The 24,638-nt window shown below is 46.8% G+C and overlaps 2 protein-coding genes across 4 annotated transcripts in view; both read right to left on the minus strand.

Annotated features, from left to right (window-relative positions):
- Nucleotides 1–18,187, minus strand: part of ankfn1a (ankyrin repeat and fibronectin type III domain containing 1a) — a 75,924-nt gene extending 57,737 nt beyond the window's left edge. For 2 of the 3 annotated variants that reach the window (XM_073489070.1, XM_073489069.1), the window contains exons 1-2: nt 18,007–18,187; nt 1,409–1,446 (exon numbers count right to left, since the gene is read on the minus strand). In XM_073489070.1, the coding sequence (XP_073345171.1) occupies nt 1,409–1,446; nt 18,007–18,093 (125 nt within the window). In that variant the 5' untranslated portion in view covers nt 18,094–18,187. The remainder of the gene's footprint in view (nt 1–1,408; nt 1,447–18,006) is intronic. The other variant, XM_073489067.1, reaches the window with a different exon arrangement.
- LOC141015243 (ankyrin repeat and fibronectin type-III domain-containing protein 1-like) overlaps nt 18,101–24,638 on the minus strand; it is an 8,512-nt gene continuing 1,974 nt past the window's right edge. The window contains exons 4-6 of the mRNA XM_073489196.1: nt 22,012–22,232; nt 18,195–18,266; nt 18,101–18,159 (exon numbers count right to left, since the gene is read on the minus strand). Coding sequence (XP_073345297.1) covers nt 18,101–18,159; nt 18,195–18,266; nt 22,012–22,232 — 352 coding nt within the window. The remainder of the gene's footprint in view (nt 18,160–18,194; nt 18,267–22,011; nt 22,233–24,638) is intronic.

The raw sequence follows: 24,638 nt of genomic DNA on the forward strand, positions 1-24,638 counted from the left end.
AACACGACAAACCCACTGCTGCAGAACTCCTTCATGACAGAACCTCCCACCACTGATCCACACCGCTCCATAGTGTCCTGATCCACACCGCTCCATAGTGTCCTGATCCACACCGCTCCATAGTGTCCTGATCCACACCGCTCCATAGTGTCCTGATCCACACCGCTCCATAGTGTCCTGATCCACACCCCTCCATAGTGTGCTGATCCACACCCCTCCATAGTGTGCTGATCCAAACCCCTCCATAGTGTCCTGATCCAAACCCCTCCATAGTGTCCTGATCCACACCGCTCCATAGTGTCCTGATCCACACCCCTCCATAGTGTCCTGATCCACACCGCTCCATAGTGTCCTGATCCACACCCCTCCATAGTGTGCTGATCCACACCGCTCCATAGTGTCCTGATCCACACCGCTCCATAGTGTCCTGATCCAAACCGCTCCATAGTGTGCTGATGTGTTGGGTCCAGTGTTCTGGCAGAGAGCGAGCTTTACTATCAACAGACACATTATTGTCTCGTCATCTGTCTGGAGCCACACAACACATCTGAGCCTTTTAACGAAGGCGACAGAACCTGGAACCATCGTCAGGATCATTGTTCTGCTCACACGTGGCTGATTCTCATCATCACATAATAACAATGTTCTGGTTTATTATTCAATTACTGAACGGGCCCACAGTAAAGAATCATTTTAGTTCTGAGACTCTCGAACCAACAAAACACAAAACTGAACGCTCGAACAAAGTTTCCACCAGCATGTGTCGACCCACAGCTGCAATACAGAACCATAGTCAGAACCATAGTCAGAACCATAGTCAGAACCATAGTCAGAACCATAGTCAGAACTATAGTCAGAACCATAGTCAGAACCATAGTCAGAACTATAGTCAGAACTATAGTCAGAACTATAGTCAGAACCATAGTCGGGCCTACTTTGATAATAAACAACACGTAACAGCAGTTCAGCTTTTAAACAGTAAAAGTAAAAACAACTTATTTAAAGTTGTTAAAACTCTACTGGGTCGTTCTGGGTCGTTCTGAGGTAATCGGGTTCCTGACTTCTTGAAGTCTTTTAAAAAGTGCAGTTTGCCGTTTGAGTCTGAACCAGCTGGACTCAGTACTGCAGTCTGGACCGGCCTCAGTGAGCTGAAGGTTTCAGAACACATCTTCTGTCTGATTTCATTGGAGAAAATGGAAAACAATAACAACAGTGACATAATCTGGTTTCTCAGAAAGGTCCGGCAGAGGTCGGACCTCCTGGTCCATCAGATCAGCACTGAGCGCTCACAGCCACAAAGTCCAAAACACAGAATGAGTCTGAGTGCAGGAAGGAAGCTGAGGGATCGTATGAGTGTGCAGACTGAACAGACTGTCGTGATGAACAGACACTCAGAGACGGGACTTACTTTTTCCTGCTGTCGTATCGGCCCGTCGTTCCCAGACTCTGTGAGGAGACACAGACGAGAAAATCATCAGTTTCTATCAGAACAACATCCCCCACCTGTCCTCGCTCCACACTGAAGTCTCCACCAGAAGCTAACACTGATGTTAGCCTGTTGGAGAAGCTAACACTGATGTTAGCCTGTTGGAGAAGCTAACACTGATGTTAGCCTGTTGGAGAAGCTAACACTGATGTTAGCCTGTTGGAGAAGCTAACACTGATGTTAGCCTGTTGGAGAAGCTAACACTGATGTTAGCCTGTTGGAGAAGCTAACACTGATGTTGGCCTGTTGGAGAAGCTAACACTGATGTTGGCCTGTTGGAGAAGCTAACACTGATGTTAGCCTGTTGGAGAAGCTAACACTGATGTTGGCCTGTTGGAGAAGCTAACACTGATGTTAGCCTGTTGGAGAAGCTAACACTGATGTTAGCCTGTTGGAGAAGCTAACACTGATGTTGGCCTGTTGAAGAAGCTAACACTGATGTTAGCCTGTTGGAGAAGCTAACACTGATGTTAGCCTGTTGGAGAAGCTAACACTGATGTTAGCCTGTTGGAGAAGCTAACACTGATGTTGGCCTGTTGAAGAAGCTAACACTGATGTTAGCCTGTTGGAGAAGCTAACACTGATGTTAGCCTGTTGGAGAAGCTAACACTGATGTTAGCCTGTTAGCTGTACATTTCTATATATAAATATTATCTTCTCTTAATATCTTTCTAATTAACAATTAATAAATTAACAATTAATGCCTGTGACTTTCTGAAGCTAGCTCACCAGCGACAGTTGTTGTCATGGATATAGGCAGTTGTCTGCTAGCATGAAAGGCAAACCCACAAACCCACAAACGACTGCACTGCAGCCGTCAGTTATATAAACAACAGACATATTGACCCTTCTCTCTCTTTATTATTGTAAATATTAAAATAAAACAAAATATAAATAATATTAAAGCTGTAACCAGAGCAGAGATGGAGATCAGTTGTGTGTGTAATGGTTTACAGACGAGGTTCATAAACTGAGCTCTTCCTGCAGACCGAAGCGCTCACTGATGCTAGAAGTGTGTTTGCCGAGCGATGAGAGACGCAGCGAGGAGACGAAGGCTCGGGTTGATTTCATGGACGAATGGCAGGTTTGGACACATGGGGGGAAAATACTCCGTCGCCTTGACAACTATTGACGATGCTGTGAGGGAAAATTGCTATCTGAGCGCTCGCTGCAGCTCTCTGTGGTCTCCTCCCCTCTCTTCACCTCGGGGGCACTGGAAGGCCTGAAGATGACCAGCCTGCAGGGATCCTCCATATCTGTGTCCATCAACACACTGCGAGGGTGAAACTCCATTTGTCTCCTCAGCTGGTGAGAACGTCGTCCTCACATGAGCTCCCTGCAGGCTGCTGCCATGACGTCTTATCTTCCTCCATCTTATGACACTTTATGATAACGGTTTGTTTCAAGTTCTATCAGGTCCAAGTCCTGGAAATGAGACGATACGACAGCTGAGCCTTCCAAAGTCCTGCTGATCGTGGGGAAAATGTCCTCCTGCCTCACTCGTCTGCTCACTTGTGTCTTTCACTCTGGTCTCGTTAGTTGTTTTCTGGATCAGCAGCAGGAAGTTTTGGCGTCGCTGCTTTTTCTCCCTGCTGGCCCCAAAATGAGATGATCGTTCAACCCCACGGGGAGAAATCTGTCGACTGTTCACTGCTGCCAGCGAGCAGCTGCACCACCCAGCAGCTGCACCACCCAGCAGCTGCACCACCCAGCAGCCACACCACCCAGCAGCCGCACCACCCAGCAGCTACACCACGCAGCAGCTGCACCACCCAGCAGCTACACCACCCAGCAGCCGCACCACCCAGCAGCTACACCACGCAGCAGCTGCACCACCCAGCAGCCGCACCATCCAGCAGCTACACCACCCAGCAGCTGCACCACGCAGCAGCTACACCACCCAGCAGCTGCACCACGCAGCAGCTACACCACCCAGCAGCCGCACCATCCAGCAGCTACACCACCCAGCAGCTACACCACCCAGCAGCTGCACTACCCAGCAGCTACACCACCCAGCAGCTACACCAGCGAGCAGCGAGCAGCTACACCACCCAGCAGCTACACCAGCGAGCAGCGAGCAGCTACACCACCCAGCAGCTACACCACCCAGCAGCTACACCACGCAGCAGCTACACCAGCGAGCAGCTACACCACCCAGCAGCTACACCACCCAGCAGCTACACCACCCAGCAGCTACACCACGCAGCAGCTACACCAGCGAGCAGCTACACCATCCAGCAGCTACACCAGCGAGCAGCTACACCAGCGAGCAGCTACACCATCCAGCAGCTACACCATCCAGCAGCTACACCACCCAGCAGCTGCACCACGCAGCAGCTACACCACCCAGCAGCTGCACCACGCAGCAGCTACACCACCCAGCAGCCGCACCATCCAGCAGCTACACCACCCAGCAGCTACACCACCCAGCAGCTGCACTACCCAGCAGCTACACCACCCAGCAGCTACACCAGCGAGCAGCGAGCAGCTACACCACCCAGCAGCTACACCAGCGAGCAGCGAGCAGCTACACCACCCAGCAGCTACACCACCCAGCAGCTACACCACGCAGCAGCTACACCAGCGAGCAGCTACACCACCCAGCAGCTACACCACCCAGCAGCTACACCACGCAGCAGCTACACCAGCGAGCAGCTACACCACCCAGCAGCTACACCATCCAGCAGCTGCACCAGCGAGCAGCAACACCAGCGAGCAGCGAGCAGCTACACCACCCAGCAGCTACACCACCCAGCAGCTACACCAGCGAGCAGCAGGCCCACAGCTTCAGACAGAAGCACTCAGTGAGCTGACAAAGAAGCCCATGAACACGATGTGATGTGTTAAAACAGGTTCTGTTTTAAAACCATCCAGTCTGTTGAGAAACGAGCTGATGAGAGTCGCTGAGGGCAGAAACAACAAGTGTTAGCTGCAGCAGCTTTAAAGGAAAGACACTGCAGGTGAACATTAACACGTCTCCAGCCTCTCCTGTGGGACAATATATGAAATGTATCTTTGTTATCTTGAGTTAATATCGGCTTTACGAGTAAAGAGACATTCTGCAAAATGAAAGTCTCTCGTTGGCCTCTCTGGGTTAATTAGTGCAGCAATGGCAGCGTTCACAGCCGGCCGAGGAGGCTGAGCCGTCCCTCCTGGCACCTCGCAGCGCTGGCTGGCAGGCTCGCCCACTGGCTGAGTGACAAGCTGACCGGCGTGGGCCTGGACTCGGTCCGTACTGACTCATGATGGACCTTTCAGGAGACGAAGACATCTTGTTTTTTATTCCACACGTTCTTCTGTCTTCTCAAAACCTGGCGCCTACATTTCCCACAGTGCAGCTCTTCTTCAGACAGTTTGCTCAGGTAGCTTGTATTGTGAAAGTATCGGCTGTAGAAGAGAAGCACCATTGAATCGTTTTATACAAACAGAAGTTAGAGGGCTGAACCTGGAGCTAGCCAGCCGTTAGCATGCTCTGGCCCCACGGCGTGGACCATCTGGTCAGTTTCAAACTTTGTGTTTTCATGCACCACTGAGCAGCTTGAGGGACACGGTGTCATGAAAGCAGCTTATTACGACCCGTATTTACATTTGCTGTCAGGTGGCGACCTCTAGTGGCCGTAGTAATTATCACAGCTGAAAAGGAAGAAATGAGGAGCAGAAGTATAAAGTCGACTTTGATACCTCAAACTTTACGTCGCGACAGATGATATCACCGACAGAGGCGACATGCAGCCTCGTCTGTCTGGTCTCATTACAGTCTGGTCTCATTACAGCCTGGTCTCATTACAGTCTGGTCTCATTACAGTCTGGTCTCATTACAGCCTGGTCTCATTACAGCCTGGTCTCATTACAGCCTGGTCTCATTACAGCCTGGTCTCATTACAGTCTGGTCTCATTACAGTCTGGTCTCATTACAGCCTGGTCTCATTACAGCCTGATCTCATTACAGCCTGGTCTCATTACAGTCTGGTCTCATTACAGCCTGGTCTCATTACAGCCTGGTCAAGTAGTGAAGCACGTTGCCTCGACAGAACACATCTAAATAAAGTAACAGCTGTTTGAAAATACTGTGATAATCCATAATATCTAATATCGTGTAAATAATTATGTCACGTAAACAACGTAATGTAAACTATGTTTGTAACTGAAGTTACCGTAGTAACAGTAACTTCTCTCAGACCTGACTGTGATGTCTCGTCATGGTTTTGTTTTTCCTTTCAGTTCTGTTTCCTGTTTTATTTTGGCGTCTAACTCTCCTCAGTTCAGATCCCTTCCTGCCTTTGTGTGTTTCCTGCCGGGGTGATCGTCCTGCCTGATGTGTTTCACCTGAGCGTACCTGTCCCCTCCTCCGTTGTGTTTTCAGTCTGAGTCGTCTTCGGCCTTTGTTTCCAGCGTCCTTCCTCCTAATGTCTCTGCCTTAGTGCTTTTAGTGTATGATGGCCACGCTGACTGATCTCCTGCGTCCAGAACCATCTTCAGTAAAGACGGTCTTCTTGGAAAGTGTCTCGAGTTGTGTCCTGAGACTGTAGCAGACCACGTGGAAACACACAGAGGTGGACATCATCTCTGACGTTAATCAGTCAACCGCTAACACCGCCTGTTGACCTCTGATCAAGAGGTTAAACTGTGACCACATACAGACGCCTGCGAGCCAATCAGAGACAAGTATCTTTCACGACTGAGGCAGAATCAGGATTATATCCGACGGTGAACATAAGACAGAAAGCAGCAGCTGGCAGGACGTCCATCGTTCCTCTCATGTGACTTTCTTCACCTTGTTCTCCACTTTCAGAATAAACTCTCACAGTGCTTAAGCGATTATTGAATATTGATGGTTATATTATAAAAACACTCCAGATATTTTATTTTCTTGATGTTTTGTCTTAAACCACTCATTTAAAAGCTGATGTTTTGATGAGCAGTGAACAGAAATGTTATTATTGATTAAATGTTCATGTATCAAGTGATTCATGTGATGTTTCACTGCCTCCATTCAAGTCTTTACATTCATTCTGTTTTATGTCTTCTATGATCTATAAACTCAAACAAAGTCATGAGACAATAACAACATGCGTCACAATTTTATCTCAAAGTTACAGTGAAATCAGGCAGTTAAGGGACAACCGCCCCGAAAAGGATGTGAAGACCTGCAGGGACATAAAACCAGGACTGATGTGTCCGTTGACTCAATCTCTCATGTTCATGATGAACTGGACTAAAAACAGAAATCTGAACATGTCATCTTGGTTTTTTAGCCATTTTATAGAAGAAACAATTTTTTGGTTTCTTAAAATAAATGTTTGTGTGTGTGTGTGTGTGTGTGTGCGTGTGTGTGTGTGTGTGTGTGTGTGTGCGTGCGTGCGTGTGTGCGTGTGTGCTGCAGTGAAGCGTCAGCCTGCAGTCACATCAGGAGAGGTGCAGCCCTCCACATTTGTTTATGCAGTTCTCTCATATCATGCAGACACACACTCCGGAGGAGGAGGAGGAGGAGGAGGAGGAGGAGGAGGAGGAGGTGGAGGAGGAGGAGGAGGTGGAGGAGGTGGAGGAGGAGGTGGTGGAGGCACCGCGCCATGTTGTTTTAAGGGATTAGGCTTAATAAGATGGCAGGCTGAATTTATGGAGCTAATATTTCACGGTGGGGTGATTCATGGAGGATCTGGTGCGACGGAGCAGCTTAATGGATGTTCAGAAAGACTTGCTTGACTTGTGCTCTGATGTGATTGGCCCCGCGGGACCACGGCTGCTTAATACACCACTGTGTGAGTGTTTGTGTACAAAGACGGGCCTGAGAAAAATGTACGAGTAAACAGGACACGTACACAAATCCCTCCTGTACTGGACTCATGTATGGAACATGTATTTCTGCTCCATACGGTCCAGTGACGGCTTCTTCTTTCACCTCGCATCACCTCCTCCGTCCAGCAGCGACTGTCACTAACGAGCCATCAATCAATCAATCAATCAATCAATCAATCAATCAATCAGCTCTCCTTCAGCCACAATATGATCATGAGCTTCATATCACTAATAATAATAATAATAATCACTGGTTTCTACTGATGATCTATTGATGCTGACAGAAATCAGACCGGCTCTTCTGACCTGCCTCTGAACAAAATACTAAATCAATACTCTGATACTCTGAAGCCATTTTAGAAATGTGATCTTAAACAACTGAACGAATCGAGCTTGTGCATTTCAGACGCCACTTAGCTTCACAGCTGCAGTGAAACAGCTGAATTACAGCAGACGAGCTGTTTGGAGACATCTGATGTTTCTCTGGTCTCCAGCTGCTTCAGTTGTTTAGCAGAATGCTCAGAAAAGACGCTCCTCACATGTGCAGAACCTGCCTTAGAAACATCATGTTTTTAAGTTTCCTTCAGTGTCACAGTGATCCAGTGATATTTGTCTGAACATCCACATGTACACTGCAAACAGGAAGTGCTAACAGCTGATTCGGCAAAGTTTTAATGGAGTATTTTTTTGTTTCTTTGGTTGTTTCTCTGTTTTAAATCAAGTCTCCAGCTATCATCAGGAGGAGATGATGGCTGAGCCTGACTTTATATCATCAGGAGGAGATGATGGCTGAGCCTGACTTTATATCATCAGGAGGAGATGATGGCTGAGCCTGACTTTATATCATCAGGAGGAGATGATGGCTGAGCCTGACTTTATATCATCAGGAGGAGATGATGGCTGAGCCTGACTTTATATCATCAGGAGGAGATGATGGCTGAGCCTGACTTTATATCATCAGGAGGAGATGATGGCTGAGCCTGACTTTATATCATCAGGAGGAGATGATGGCTGAGCCTGACTTTATATCATCAGGAGGAGATGATGGCTGAGCCTGACTTTATATCATCAGGAGGAGATGATGGCTGAGCCTGACTTTATATCATCAGGAGGAGATGATGGCTGAGCCTGACTTTATATCATCAGGAGGAGATGATGGCTGAGCCTGACTTTATATCATCAGGAGGAGATGATGGCTGAGCCTGACTTTATATCATCAGGAGGAGATGATGGCTGAGCCTGACTTTATATCATCAGGAGGAGATGATGACTGAGCCTGACTTTATATCATCAGGAGGAGATGATGGCTGAGCCTGACTTTATATCATCAGGAGGAGATGATGGCTGAGCCTGACTTTATATCATCAGGAGGAGATGATGACTGAGCCTGACTTTATATCATCAGGAGGAGATGATGGCTGAGCCTGACTTTATATCATCAGGAGGAGATGATGGCTGAGCCTGACTTTATATCATCAGGAGGAGATGATGACTGAGCCTGACTTTATATCATCAGGAGGAGATGATGGCTGAGCCTGACTTTATATCATCAGGAGGAGATGATGACTGAGCCTGACTTTATATCATCAGGAGGAGATGATGGCTGAGCCTGACTTTATATCATCAGGAGGAGATGATGGCTGAGCCTGACTTTATATCATCAGGAGGAGATGATGGCTGGATCATCAGTTTTGGGTGAACTGTGCCTTTAAACTGCCCACAGCTCGTAGCCAGGAAGCAGAACACAGGCTGTGTGTGTGGCTCAAGAGACAGAAACATAAAAGCTAAAATCTAATAATCAAACAGAAAATAGACTCATGCAGGTTGATCTGAGTCTGTGGCAGCTTTGAGTGTCTGAATTCAATGGAAATGGACCTGTTGACTCAGGAAGAGGAACGACCGGGTCACAGAATCTATTAGAAAGATAAAGAACGACCTCGCCTCCTCAGCTCCGAGAAGATTGCTTCTGCCGGCTGGTGTGTGTCTGCCAACACACACACACACACACACACACACACACACACACACACACACACACACACACACAGTCAGAAGTAAACTGAATAGTCAACGTTTTTCTGATTGATCATGAGCTCACAGTATCTATCTGCATCAGCACCAGCAGATAGCGGGTCAATTTACTGCCTGGGTCTCCTCAGGCAGTAAAACACAGTTTTTCTCCTGCTGATGGAAAAGGTGAAGTGAGACGGCTGCTGGCTCACAGTCGCTCTGATTAAATTGTCACAGCTCGTCTCAAACTTTCCACTTTTAAAAGCTTCAAACTCGGCTCAGAGAAAAGACAGACGATCATTTATTGACTGAAGCTTCCTGACGGCACTGAGAGGAGGCGAGCGGTGAGGAGAGGACGAGCTCGCCCCCTGCTGGTGCTGACCACAACAGCAGCTGCTCTGAGACTGGAGCCCAGCTGACATGAGAGCAGTGACATCACACATCTGTGGGCGTCACTGATACATACCTTCATACCAACATCCATTATTTTAATCACAAATAATCTTTCATGTAGTGAGTAAACATGTTCTGGAGCAGGGGTCAGCAACATTTACGACCAAAAGAGACATTTTTGCGCCCGTCCCTCGCCAAAAAAATCTGGCTGGAGCCACAAAACATATTTGTGTCTTATAATGAAGGTAACGCAGCCTAGAAAGTCTAAATTAGCCTATCAAGATTATTAATAGGCCTAAATGAGCATTAATTTATATTTTCACATGATGTGGCAGCTCTGCAGTGGGCTACTTATGCTTACAGTATAAGGTACTTGAACTTTGCATTTCCATTTCAATGATGCCATGTGTTGGTGCATTTATGAAACAAAATAACTCGCCTACAATAAATAGAAATAGAGTAGCGATACAGAACTATATATGCAGACCCACTTAAGTCCTCCCTGTGTTTGTAAAAATGTACAAAATAAAAAGTAGCCTTATTTGATAATAAATAAAACGCATAGTGGCAGGCTAGATTTAAAAACAGTAAAAGTAAAAAATGAATAAAAAAAACACAGGATAGTTTCAATTTTATTTTAGTCCATTTCAGTGTGAGTAAATCCTTATTTTAATCCTCAGCCACAAACGGCAATCAACCCTTGAGCTTGAGCCAAAAACACAATGATATTAACTCAGGATCAATCAGTTAATCACAACTAGTAACTACTGATAGCACAGATACAATTCTGTGTGCAGGCTACGCATTCTCACTTTTGGAAAACGCAAGAATACTGTAGGCCTAAAACAGCGATGATGGTAAAAAAATAAAATTATTCATTTTCATGTAAAATGTCAAAGCCACAGGGAGCCACTGCAGAGGGGCAAAAGAGCCACTGCAGAGGGGCTAAAGAGCCACTGCAGAGGGGCAAAAGAGCCGCTGCAGAGGGGCAAAAGAGCCGCTGCAGAGGGGCTAAAGAGCCACTGCAGAGGGGCTAAAGAGCCACTGCAGAGGGGCTAAAGAGCCACTGCAGAGGGGCAAAAGAGCCACTGCAGAGGGGCTAAAGAGCCACTGCAGAGGGGCTAAAGAGCCACTGCAGAGGGGCTAAAGAGCCACTGCAGAGGGGCTAAAGAGCCACTGCAGAGGGGCAAAAGAGCCGCTGCAGAGGGGCAAAAGAGCCGCTGCAGAGGGGCAAAAGAGCCGCTGCAGAGGGGCAAAAGAGCCGCTGCAGAGGGGCAAAAGAGCCGCTGCAGAGGGGCTAAAGAGCCACTGCAGAGGGGCTAAAGAGCCACTGCAGAGGGGCTAAAGAGCCGCTGCAGAGGGGCTAAAGAGCCACTGCAGAGGGGCTAAAGAGCCACTGCAGAGGGGCTAAAGAGCCGCTGCAGAGGGGCTAAAGAGCCGCTGCAGAGGGGCAAAAGAGCCACTGCAGAGGGGCTAAAGAGCCGCTGCAGAGGGGCTAAAGAGCCACTGCAGAGGGGCTAAAGAGCCACTGCAGAGGGGCTAAAGAGCCACTGCAGAGGGGCTAAAGAGCCACTGCAGAGGGGCAAAAGAGCCGCTGCAGAGCTCCAGAGCCGCTGCAGAGGGGCTCCAGAGCCGCTGCAGAGGGGCTCCAGAGCCGCTGCAGAGGGGCTCCAGAGCCGCAGGCTGCAGACCCGTTCTAGAGGAACGACGCACCATATTCTCACCATATTGGACTTAGAATGAAGTGCAGTAATTAGTGACGTTGAAATCACCAGACTCCCTTAACAAATCATCTGATTTTAAGAGTTGTTGCATGAGGAGGAGAAATTTAACAAACTTTGTGAAACAGCGACAGTGAATCCTAAATCATGGGCGCCTTCTTGTAAATTCGGCATTGAATACAATATATTAAGGTTGTTGTCAGTGTTTGGCAGCATGGCTGTAACAGCCTGTCTTTCCTCCCAGCAGCTGTTTGAACCGATTTCACCATTTACACCTAATTTATGAAAGAATATAACATATTGATGGTAAATATGTCAACTTTTAAAAATCCAGTAAACAGTAAACAATATAGGCCACTTCTTTGAAGACAGAAGAAAGTGGAGAACGTCACCAGACTCCCTTGAAAAAACACTCATTTGAGACTTGTTGCCTCAGGAGACACAGTAGAAGCTTTGTGAAATGCTGTCTACAACACATTCTTAACTATTTGAGCCTACTTGTTCATTTGGCAAACATTATACATGAATATATTTCCTTCCTGTGTATTAAACGTATCTGTTTGTTCCAGAGGTGTAGGTGTATGTTTGCATACAGAGCAGGGAAGTGAGCTCAGATCTCAGGAGGTCACTCAGGTTCAGGCCTGATGCTGTCCACTTATGATCTGATCAGTCAGGACTCATCTCCGCCCTAAACATTAGTTGGAGTTAGGGTTAGATAATGTAGAGACCCCCACAAAGCTCAGATTATAACTGGAGTCCTGTACTGAAACATCAACATGTGAAGCAGAAACAAACGATCCACAAAGACTAATGCAGCCGCTATCTGACCTGTCGAGGTCCAAGTCACAGAAGGATACCGTCTGTAAGCAAACTGCTGGACCCATCGGTCTAATATTTACTGTGCACACCTACGACTGTACGTTGAAGGACCTCTCGTGGTCGTGATGTTGACTGCTGACTCGGCCGGTCTGTTTGGGATAAACAGCTGCTTCAGTTCAGCATCTTGTTTCTGTTTCAGACATCGGTCACATCAGTGTCAGCTGCTTCTTTTCACTTTAAAACTGACATTTTGGTGTTTTGAAACCTCTCTTGTACAATTTTTACACCATAATAATCTTTTGAACACGCTTAAACGTAATAAAAATAGCCGAGTGACTTCTTTCCCACCGCCAGGAGACGACTGTGCAATCATCAGGAGTCTTTCTGAATTGGACACGTGATGATGGAGGGAGCTCAGGAGTGACACGTCTCTGTTGAGAGTTGCACATGCTCAGTACCGACCAGGTAGCTGACACGGAGGACACTCACAGTTTAACAGCTCTCTCTTTTTTAATATCTTTAACTTCAGTCTCTCTTTCAAACTCAGAGTCGACTGAACGATGTCTGAGCTGCCTGAACAGAGACGGATGGAAACATTTAACAAGACACAACAAAGAACCGGTGCTGGAAAAGTGACAAAAATCAAAAGCAACAGGAAACAATTAGAGTTGCTTCAACTCATAGATTCATTATTACCAACACATAAATTACTCAGCAACTATTTTAACAATCGATTCATCCGTTTGTTTTTAAGAAAGAGAAATAAACTCTGAAAAACTGAACATCTTTGAGTTGAGGACAAAACAAGAATGAATTTAATCAACAGATTAATCAACAATGACAATAATCACCAGTCACAGCTCTGAACACGATCACACATCATCACGAAAGGAAGCTTTTTAACAAAACAACAAAAACATCTTTCATGCAATACATCACAGAACGATCTGCTCCGCCTGCTGCTCGGTGGTTTTATGTTCTCATTTTGATTTATCGTCTAAATTATGCCGTCGCCTGTTGAGTCTTTCAGAACATAAAAGAAAAACCACCTCACAGGGAGAAAAGAGCTGCTCAGGAAACTGGATTTGGTGGAAAATGAACCCAAACTGAGATTAAGCAACAGCTGACTGGACAGACAGACATCGTGTTGATGCAGGTGGAGGTGAGGAGTAAAAGGGTGGAGGACTATAACGAGCTGGGCCACAGCGCTGTAATGACACCGTCCTGCATAATGCATGGAGCTTCACTCACACTATGCTGCTGCTGCTGACCACCTGCTGCTGACCACCTGCTGTGTCTCCTCCACCCCAACAAAACTAAACTGTTCCTCTCCATGTCAGAGAGCGAGCTGAACACCGGGGCTGCTGGGAGGATTTTCCACCAGCGACAGGACGAGGACGTTTAAAGCAGCGGCATGCTTCTGTCTCTGCGCTGTCACTGGGCTGCCTGTGTTGCCTGGAAATCTATTATTTACTGAGACGTCGGAGCGTCAGTGTCAGCAGGCCGTTTGCATTCAGCTCGTCTTAAAGTGAAACCTTCACTGGAACATCAGGAACAACATCTGCTCCTGCTCTGAGGCGCCGCTCAGGATCAGACACCTCCAACATTAACTGTCCACCAACATTCAACAAAGTTAATGAACAATTCTGATGATCGACTTGAAAATGTCTCTGACAGCATAAATACTGTAATTAATAAACAAACTCAAAACACGATCTGGTTCCAGCTTCAGTAAATCCTCATGACAGGGATTTTATTTAATTACAGCAGTTCAGAGTTTCTCTTGGGCTCCACCATCAACTTAAAAGGTACAATATGTAAGGATTTAGATTAAAAACATTCAAAAATGTCTCTGTACTGTGTTGCAGAGATATCTACTAAAGTTAGCATGCTAACCAGCTAGCCGTGGCCCATCCCAGTCCACAGCTCCCGTGGTAGTGAGGTGAACACTGATCGGGCATTCAGACCAAATGCAGGTGAATTATTCGTGTGCCTTGATTACATACAAAGTCAATCAGCGTTGACGTTCACACTGACGCCATGACGTTAACGTCGCTGATGTCCGGACATTCATAGCAACCACCATAGCAACAGCAAGAAACAAACTAAAGATGACCCACACTCACTGAACCAACCAGATGAAAATTAAACTTCTCAGAAGACAGTTGAGACGTGATCACTGAGCGTCAGACGACTTCACAGCTGATCTCTACAAACAGAAACCTGCACAATGAAGAAACATGTCAAATGAAGCCGATGGGTTCAGAGATCACACGACGGCCAACTCACTCCACCTCGTTTGTTCTCCACATGGACTGATTACCTGCATGCAGCCAACGTCTGCTCAAACCTGATTGGTCAGTACTCTCCACTTCACAGCCAGTATGAACAAGAGGAGTGATTACAGCTTCTGTCAGCGCACACAGTATACGGACACGTGAGTGTTGAATCAAAGCAGCTTAAAAACATCCTGACTGGTGCAAAATCACAGAAGGAACACGACCAGAACAGATCAGCTGCTGCAGACGATGACGGAAAGAACCACGAAAATAAGTCAGTCACAGCCTCCTGAATCCCTCAGAGCTATAAAAGAAACCCGACAGTCGGCCCGTTCACTCGGACATCAGACGTGTGAGTCTCGCCCACATCACAGCCTCACAGCTGATTCATCAGTGAGTGTGTGAGTCCACCAGACGACCCTGAACAACATCTCATATCCAGAGACGCCTGACACGTCGCGTTCGGACCTGATAACATTTCTTTCTTTATCTCAGCTTCTCTTTTAAATGTTCTCACACACGACTCGACTGTGGCTGCAACTATCTTTACAATCGATTATTAAAATGCTCAAGTTCACGTCTACAGACGGAGCTCATCACACACACATCCACACACACATCCACGCTCTGCCATGCAGGGCGTCCACACACACTCACAGAGCTCGGGCTGATATTACAGATATTTTGCCATCATATACAAAAATGTATACAATATCAAACATTGAACAGCTGTTACAGCATCCTCAGGCTTTTATTTTGAAAAGAAGATGCAGGCTGAGCTGGAGGTGACTGAGTCCTCCTCATCTCACCTGACAAACTGCTGCTACAGCACCAGACTTGGAAATGATGCAAGTTTATTTATGCAGTTTTGTGCGTTTTGCTCTTTTCTTTTTGCCAGGCGCTTGAATATTTCCTCAGAAGAACACAGTGTTTGTTTTCACTGATACTGTTATTACATTTGAACTTGGACCTGACAGCTTAAACTTAATCTTATAATCTAATAATTTATAACCTTTCAAAGAGCCCAACACAGTGTTTGTAACTCCACATGGTCCAACAACAGCTGAACTGACTTTAAGCTTCACTGGGATCATTTTATTTACATTTACAGGATCAAGAATAGATTATTTCTTACTGATATAGATTTACTATAGAACAGTGCTGGAGAAAGTTTTACAGAGGAAATAGAAGATATTTTTCTCATTAGAAGAAACAATGTGGTGTTCTGGTGTCTCTGTTACTCAGAGACATCTCACGATAACAGGGGGACATTAAACTGTTGCTTTCTTCGGCCTCCATCGTAACTGTTTGGTTTATTTTCTGCTCCTGAGTCAGAACAAGTTCTTCCACATAATTATAGATCTGACGTCACATTCTTCAGATCTTTGTCCTTCAACACGTTTTTTTCCCTCTTGACAGCCTGAAGTTGTGAATTTGGACAGAAGCTTCTAATCCGAGCTGATTTCTTGGTCCGTCTGTAGCAGCGTGACGGCTGTGTGTCAGCCTCTGACTCACTGCATCACCAGAGTGGAGCTGGAGAGGTTCAGTGGGTCCAGCTGAGAACAACGTTCAAACACTCGGAGCCGCACAACAAAACACAACAAGCCCACATCCCATCCTGACGATGGAGGTCAGCAGAGGTCAACCACAGAGGGTCGACAGGGAGCCAACGAGCGCCACCGCTTCAGCTCGCAACATAACACATGAGGTGACACAAACAAGCGTCATTAAAAGAATGAACATGAAAACAACAACTGTGATTGTCTCCACACACACACACACACACAAACACACAAACACACACACACACACACACACACACACACACACACACACGGGTCATCTCTACATAAAGACAGGGCTCGTACAACAAAGGCAGCTCTCTAATCACGTGAAACGCTGCTGTGGGTGGAAGCAGCCGGACTCACACAGCTCACATGGATCATTCAGGAGAGTCGGTGCAGATCCAGAACTTCTGGAGGAGCGAACACCTGGACTCACATCAGATTCTGCTCTGATCCGTTTACGGACATTTATCAACCCAACTGCAGAATGATTACTGTCATTTTACAGGAAGTCACTGGTTTGTTTAAAGTAACAGATGAAAATCATAATAATTTATTGTGTTTGTAACAAAGACTCAGTATCTCTGTAAAATACAGCATTTTAATGTAAAATGACATTCTGATAATAATAATGTAATAAGAATCTGTAGTTATTGTAAATATACAAATGTTACAGCATTACACTGTGTTCACCTGTTGTTAGCATGTTAGCCTGTTAGCATGAGCACCTTGTTGCTACTGTACAGTGCTGCTCCCTGATTACAGCTTTTCCCTGTAATGGACCATCTTTACTTTTTACGCTCTCTTCAGAACGAAGCTCAAATTCAAATTCACAGCAGCTCACTGTAATAATCCAGAGAATTACCCATCATGCATTGAGAAATCATAATTACAGTTATGTAAGTTTACTGTCAGACTTCACAGTAGAAACCTGCTGTTTGTTGATCCAGTGATCCGGAGCTGATCTGACTGGAGCTGGAGGGGAAATGGACTTTACTTCATGAACGTAACGTTACAGAGAGGAGAGAGAACCAGAACCAGAACCAGAGTCTCTGCTGAGTGCTGACTTCACTCAGAGCTTCACCTCAAGTCAAACACACACACACACACACACACACACACACACACACACACGGCCTCAGTCACTGCTGTAGCTCGCTAGCTTACGATCAATGTACAGTAAAGGCCCACAGTGTCCACAGCGCCAGCGTCTTTATGGATCATACAGCGGCGGTTGTCAAGATATCTGTGGAGGTGGGAGTGGTCGAGGTGCGGCTGCGGGAGAGTGAGAGGTGGGGAGGGCTCAGGAGAGCAGCGCCAGGTGAGCGACTGACAGGGCTGGCACTTGATTAGTAATCGCTGTCTCCCCTTTATATGCAGTAGCGAGCTGGACCTCAGATGGAGGAGATGCCGGGGAGAGGCTGCGGAGAACAGAAGGGGGAAGCTGGAAGAGAGAGAGACGACGAGACGCGTTCGGTTCCCTCTGACCGTAGCGTTGTATTGAATGAGGGTTGAGCAATAAAAAGGGCTTAAACCCAGATCCGTGTGTGTGTGGTCTCTGAGAGGACTCACGGTAGCTGGGAAAGGCTACAATATCCTCACAGCGCTCCAGAGAGCACAGTCAGCACTTTTCTGCCCAAAAAACAACGTTTCCTGGCTGTTTGTGGTGCTGTAGTGAAACAGTCCTCGCTGGTGGTGAACGCATTAACCCTGATGGAAGTCTATCTGAGGCCACTCAGACAGACGAGGTCATGTTCTGAAGTTTTATTTACATTTAGTTTAACTTCGGCGACGGCGTCTTCATCAGACTGATGAGTGTGACTCACCTCAACCTGGAACACCTGTCAGTCAGAATAAAGACCTCTCTCCAGTCTAGAAACACTTGAATACAGTAAAATGTGAGACGGCAGTGAACTGAGAACATGAAACAGACTCACGTGGATGTTGTGCAGCTTCTTCCTGCCTCTCTCCAGTCGACTCAGCAGCCTCAGGTGTGGTTGCTGTCCGTCCGCCAGCTGCAGCATTCGGTCGTCAACCGAAACCGTCTTCCTGAGGGCCGCCCGGTCGCTGGCCCACGCCGCCCCGCCTCCCTCAGCCAGGGGGAGGCTCCTCGCACCTCCTCCACCTCCTGCTGCTGCCGTGTTCCCCCTCAACACTGGAGACAGATCAGGTGACCAGAAATCGCGCTGCACCGAACCTGGACGAGAGAAACCAGAGACACCCTGCTGTTACTGGACACCACACACACACACACACACACACACACACACACACACACACTGTTCATGTTTCACAGGACTTGATTAGAGGATCAGCAGCAGTGTGATGACATCATGATATCTGTTCATGTTCAGCTAAATGTTTCTATCTGACTCATGTAAAGAACTTTTATTGTTTATGATTGTATAAATATTTGTTATATTGGAATAAATGTTGATATCATGACAGTGTTGTGTGAGTGACTGCAGTGTTTGACTTCCTGATTCACCTCCTGCACAATTCACACATTCATTCAAATGTTTCACTTCCCTTTGAAGATTTTCTTTGACTTTGAAATATGAAAGCAGAGAACGAACATCCTGTCAGTCACATGAGCAGCAGCAGGTCAGAGGGACGGATTTTAACACGCAACCTCCATCATGTTCTGCTGGTTTCATGTGTCCAGTCATCCACTGTGTGTGTGTGTGTGTGTGTGTGTGTGTGTGTGTGTGTGTGTGTGTGTGTGTGTGTGTGTGTCTGTGTGTGTGTGTGTGTGTGTGTGTGTGCTCAGGTGTCAGGCTGCAGGCCAGCTGCTGCATTAAAGCTACATGAGGAGGAGAAAACACAGTGAGCTCGTCCTCTGATATCAGACTGAACGTTGCTCCGTCTCCAGGAACTCATCATCTGACAGCCACAAGAACACCCGGACATACAGGTGAACACCCGGACATACATACCGGTGAACACCCGGACATACAGGTGAACACCCGGACATACAGGTGAACACCCGGACATACATACAGGTGAACACCCGGACATACAGGTGAACACCCGGACATACAGGTGAACACCCGGACATACAGGTGAACACCCGGACATACAGGTGAACACCCGGACATACAGGTGAACACCTGGACATACAGGTGAACACCCGGACATACGGGTGTTCACTTAACTGCTAATCAGAGTGAACTTCATTCAGATTTAACTCTGATGTTTAAACACACAGGTTTTCATTTTAAAGTGATGTTGGTGTTTTGTTGAAGGATCTGTGCTGCTCAGGTTCAGAGAGCAGCTGATCCACAGCTGATCCACAGCTGATCCACAGCTGATCTACAGCTGATCCACAGCTGATCCACAGCTGATCCACAGCTGATCCACAGGTTGCTGCAGATAAACAGATGATGTCACTGTCAATGACTCCATGTTGTTCCTGAGACAACGAGACAACACCTCATCAGTCAGATTGACAGCAGGGGGGGGTAGAGGACAAGAGGACAGAACATCACAGACTGCTATCAGACACACACACACACACACACACACACACACACACACACACACACACACACACAAACACACACACACACACACACACACAGACACACAGACAGACAGACAGACAGACACACACAGACACACACACACACAGACACACAGACAGACAGACAGACAGACACACACAGACAGACACACAGACAGACAGACAGACACACACACACACACACAGACACACAGACAGACAGACAGACAGACACACAGACAGACAGACACACAGACAGACAGACACACACAGACAGACACACACACACACAGACAGAAGATCTTTGTTTTTCAGACCAAACAGCTGATCAGTTAACAGAAAACAGCTGATGTCTCCTTCAGGTCAACACAGCCTGCTGACAGTGAGTTCAGTGAGTCAGTCTGAGTGTGGAGACGATCACATGTCTCCCTCTGCTGGACACAAGTCACACCAACACATCCAACTCACTCCAGACTGAAGAAGAAACGTAGTCATGTAAGTTTCTGACATCATCAAACAACCAGAGCGCCGAGGGACGACCCACTGGACCTCCTGCTGGAGTCAGAACAAACACGACAGTGAAGCTGTCAAACAACCCGAACGTCACAAACACACTCAGCTCCACCAACACAAACTGTTCATCATGCAAACACCGTCAGGATGTTGTAACTCCAGCGCCGCTCGCTCATCACTACTGGATCTCATTTTCACGACCTTTGGCTTCAAACACACAAACAACAGAAGCTCGTCTTCGCTTGAGTCAACATGAGGAACGAGAGACGACATGGACCAGATGAAGAGTTCACATGTGACGCAGCACAGAGACCTGAAGGCTCTGAGGTCGCAGCTTCGTCATGGGAAGACGAGTTGTCGGTATGACTGGTATTCAGACGTGTCAGAAACAACAAAAGCTTCAGAGTTCTTCAGAAACAAGACGACAAAAAGATTTAAAACATCTAAACCTTTAACAATAATAATCATTACTCTTTGTGAGGTTGGAACTGAATCTTCTCATTAACACAACATATAAAGTGACAACAGGCCGGAGTCTGAGGAGTTTGGACGACTAACTGCACGAAGGATAAAACCTCTGGAACAACTGAAGAGCTGCTGAGAGGAAGCAGATTCTCCCGAGAGGCTTTAAAACGTCTCGAGGCAGAAGAGAAAAACACTGAACCAGCTGAAGAGCGAAGAAATGACGAGAGGAAGAAGTCAGAGGAGGAGGAGGAGTTAGGAGCTCTGTGTTTACTGTTCATCTATATCTGACTGATCCAAGAGACACTTTTCAATCTCCTCTGAAAGTTTATCTCCCTGCGTGATGGTGGACAAGATAAAGTCTGCTTTAAAGAGTCCAACATGTGGAATACGAGAGTGACATCAGGTCATTAAAGTCCTGTGAAATATCCTGGAGGAGAAGCTCTTAGTGGCCCCTGTGGTAGATCTGGTGCTGCTAGTGAAGAATAAAGAGTTTAGTTCAGAGGAGGAGATGTGATGTGATGATGCGTTCAAACCCTGAAGGTGACGTCAGCAGAAACAAGTAAATCAGATTCACTTCAGTGTTGTGACGGATGAATGAATGTTGCAGTCTGAATGTTTGTGCAGTAACTTGTGAGCTGCGTCATGAAGGAGGAGACCTGCGACCTCTGTAGAGTCAACTTTAACAAACAGTCTGCTGTTAAAAAATTATTTTATAAAAGTACAATTTATTAAATTGTAATATTGAAAATGAATAAATCATGAATCAGCTCCAAGTGTCTGATAGCACTGGATCAGGAGGTGAAACACACCTGTGAGTCACAACGTTAATTAATTAATTATTCTTTCTTCTCCACAAAATGATTCTGAGGATTATTTCTTTCCGGACACTGACTTGTTCAGATGGGCCGAAAGCAGCCGACTATTTCAAACTCAACAACAAAGACGGAGTGAAGACGAGGAGCCGGGCTGTAATCTGTCCAACAGGAAGCTCATTATCATTCTCCAGAAGGGTGGAGCTAAAGCACGGCCGCACCAACACAGGAAGTGAAGCCCCTGGACAGAATAAACAAGAGACCAGCAGTGGACACGCTGCGATAAACAGTCCTGACACAACGGCACGTCCACAACCTCACACTGATGCTAGTACCATCACACACACAGACACACACACACACACACATACACACACACAGACACACACACACACACACACACACACACACACACACACACACACACACACACACACTGACTGAAGCAGTGTGATCCAACAGTCCTGCTGTAAACCTGGTGAAGGTGGTGACGTTCAGTTGGAGGCTTTGATTCACCTTCATGGTGAACTACATCGTCAGAGGTGTTTCTAATATTTTGTCCACCCTAACTAAACACATCAGGCGGACATGGGGTGTGTCAGGGTGCTTGTGATTGGCTGTCAGGTGTCAGGTAACATGTCTGGTCTCACCTGCAGAGTTCCAGTGGAGGCCTCCAGGACTGGCAGCGAGCCGCCGCCTCTTCCTGATGCTGACGCCGCTGGAGGAGGCGGAGTCTCCGGCCGATGTTCCCGCGCTCAGCACTGCAGCAGCGGTGGGGGTGGAGGAGAGGATGGGGAGGAGGGACGTGGCCAGAAACGGCATCTCCTTCCCCAGTGCAGGGGTGAGGAAGGTGGACTCCCTCTCTGACGACCTGCAGGGATTAAGGAACAAGAAGAGTCAGTGACATCACAACCGCCATGTTGACCTGCTGACCTCCTGCTGCACGTCAGCTGTCCGTCTGTCACTACACCCGACTGTCATCCAACTCAAACATCTACACCACAAACCCCATCTGCTGAGGAAGACCTGCTGAGGAAGACCTGCTGAGGAAGACCTGCTGATGAAGACCTGCTGAGGAAGCTTCTCCTTCAGCTTCATGTTGTGAGAACGTTCTGATTAATTCAACAGTGAACTCGACACTGCTGGTGTACAGTACAGTACAGAGGTCCAAAATGGCTTTGTTACCTGGCCTCTGACACCACGTAGCTGCGGCTCCTCCATGATCCTCTCGCTCGACGGCTTCCCTTGTTTTTCCTCCGCAAGACAAAGTCCAGCAGCTGAGCCCAACTCAACATTTGTGACGGACGCGCTTCACCGCGTCACGTCAGCGTTACAAAGCATCGCACGCACGACCTGGACGCCTCCGACCCTGTGGACGTGGCTCCTGAACGCAGCGGCTGAGTTTTAAACGTTGGTCACACGTCAGTGAAGTGGAGGTCCACTGAAGGAACAGGTCCTCTCAAGTGTGAGGGTGTTAGCTTACCTCACTGTGTGTGTGTGTGTGTGTGTGTGTGTGTGTGTGTGTGTGTGTGTGTGTGTGTGTGTGTGTGTGTGTGTGTGTGTGTGTGTGTCCTGATCAGTCGATCAGTCTGGAGGTCTTTGTGTTAAATGAAACGAACCCTTCACCTGACTCAGGGAGGGCGGGGGCGGGGGTAATGCTGCATTTACTTGCAGTAGGACATCCAACAACTGGGTCATTCGTCAGTGTTATTGATGTGAAGCAGCTCCACTCCAAACGGCGCCACCTACAGGCGAGCAGAGTCACGGCTGCATCGGTTCTGATCCCACAGTAAAGGCTGACAGGGAGATGAGGATGTCATGATTTACTTATTAATTACTGATTGATTGTTTTCACTGTAACGACGCGTCCTGTTTATTTCTGTACTCAGTCAGCTTCATGTCTTCCTGTACTTGTTGACTGAGTCACAGCTCTTTGTACTGGACTGTTGGGCTTTTTATATCTTATGTTCATGTTTTTAATGAAAGTTCTGCCGTTTTCTTCAATAGCTTCCAGGTCATGTGACCCACTGACTCAAAATCAATATTAAAAACAACACGTGTGCTCCTCACCCCTCAGTGTCACACAGGTTGTGAAATCTTCTGTCGGACCACACTCTGAGAAAGGACGGTCTGGAGGATCAAATGTGAGTCTGCAGAAGTTTTCTTTAGTTTTTATGCTCAGCTCTGTTTTAGTTGTTATGAACACAACTGTGTCTGTCAGTCCGACGTTTCTATACGTTCTCTGTGCTTCCTCCTAAAGCTGTACGACTCTGTCTTTTATTAGCCTGTATTTCCTCCACATCTATAAACACCAGTGTTTCCTCTCAGGCTCCCTGTGGACCCTCAGCTTATCTCTCCCAACATTACTGCCATCACCATGGTGCCAGACAAATACTTTATGAGCTACAACCAGGAGGAGGAGGAGGAGGAGGAGGAGGAGGAGGAGGAGGAGATCTTTCTCAGCTGACTCCTGCATCAACACAACTAACCTCTGCCGCTCAGTCTCTTGACTTAAACAGCATTTAAAAAGACGTCTGGTGGCATCAGAACCTTTATGTTCTACTCTAGGTCCAGTCTGCAGAACATCTGCTGTGACACCGCTGGAGAAACCTCCGGATCTCAAACACCTTCAAGTCTTTCTTCCTCTCAGTATCACGTCTGAACATACTCAGCAATACCTTCAAAATAATGATACTGTGCCATGTTTGACACTGACGTTATTAAAAGTTTACACATATATATATATATATATATATATATATATATATACACATAAATGTATGTAACAAAGCTTGTAAACTGTGTGTTCAGTTAATTCACTTTACTGAGTCAAAGTGTTTCCATCACGTTTAGTTTCCAGGCAGCTGAAAATATCAACAGCCAAAGTGTCTGCTGGGAAATAATCCAAATAAATTAATAAATTAATTAACAGAATACTTAATGACTTCATGATGTGTTACTGTAAGACGTTGCCAAGACAACTGAAATATAATCTTATAATATGTCAAAGTTTGGTTTTGCCTCCACTGTTAAAACATGAAGAGACTCAGTGACGGACTGATTCAGATGAAGGTGAAGCGACGTCTCTGGTCAGACTTTATAAAAGAAATAAATCAAATAAATCAAAAAGAAACAAGCAGAGCAGCCGAGGCTGCTGGACGAGAGGAACGCTTCAGGAACTGAAGATACAACAACAGCCAGAAACACTGAAGATGTTTGAAAGTGGCGTGAGAAGGTGGATCACAGCGAGACGTGTTGACAGACGCGTCTGTATCAT

This window comes from Pagrus major, chromosome 20 (genome assembly GCF_040436345.1).
Source record: "Pagrus major chromosome 20, Pma_NU_1.0".
In the NCBI taxonomy this organism is placed as follows: domain Eukaryota; kingdom Metazoa; phylum Chordata; class Actinopteri; order Spariformes; family Sparidae; genus Pagrus; species Pagrus major.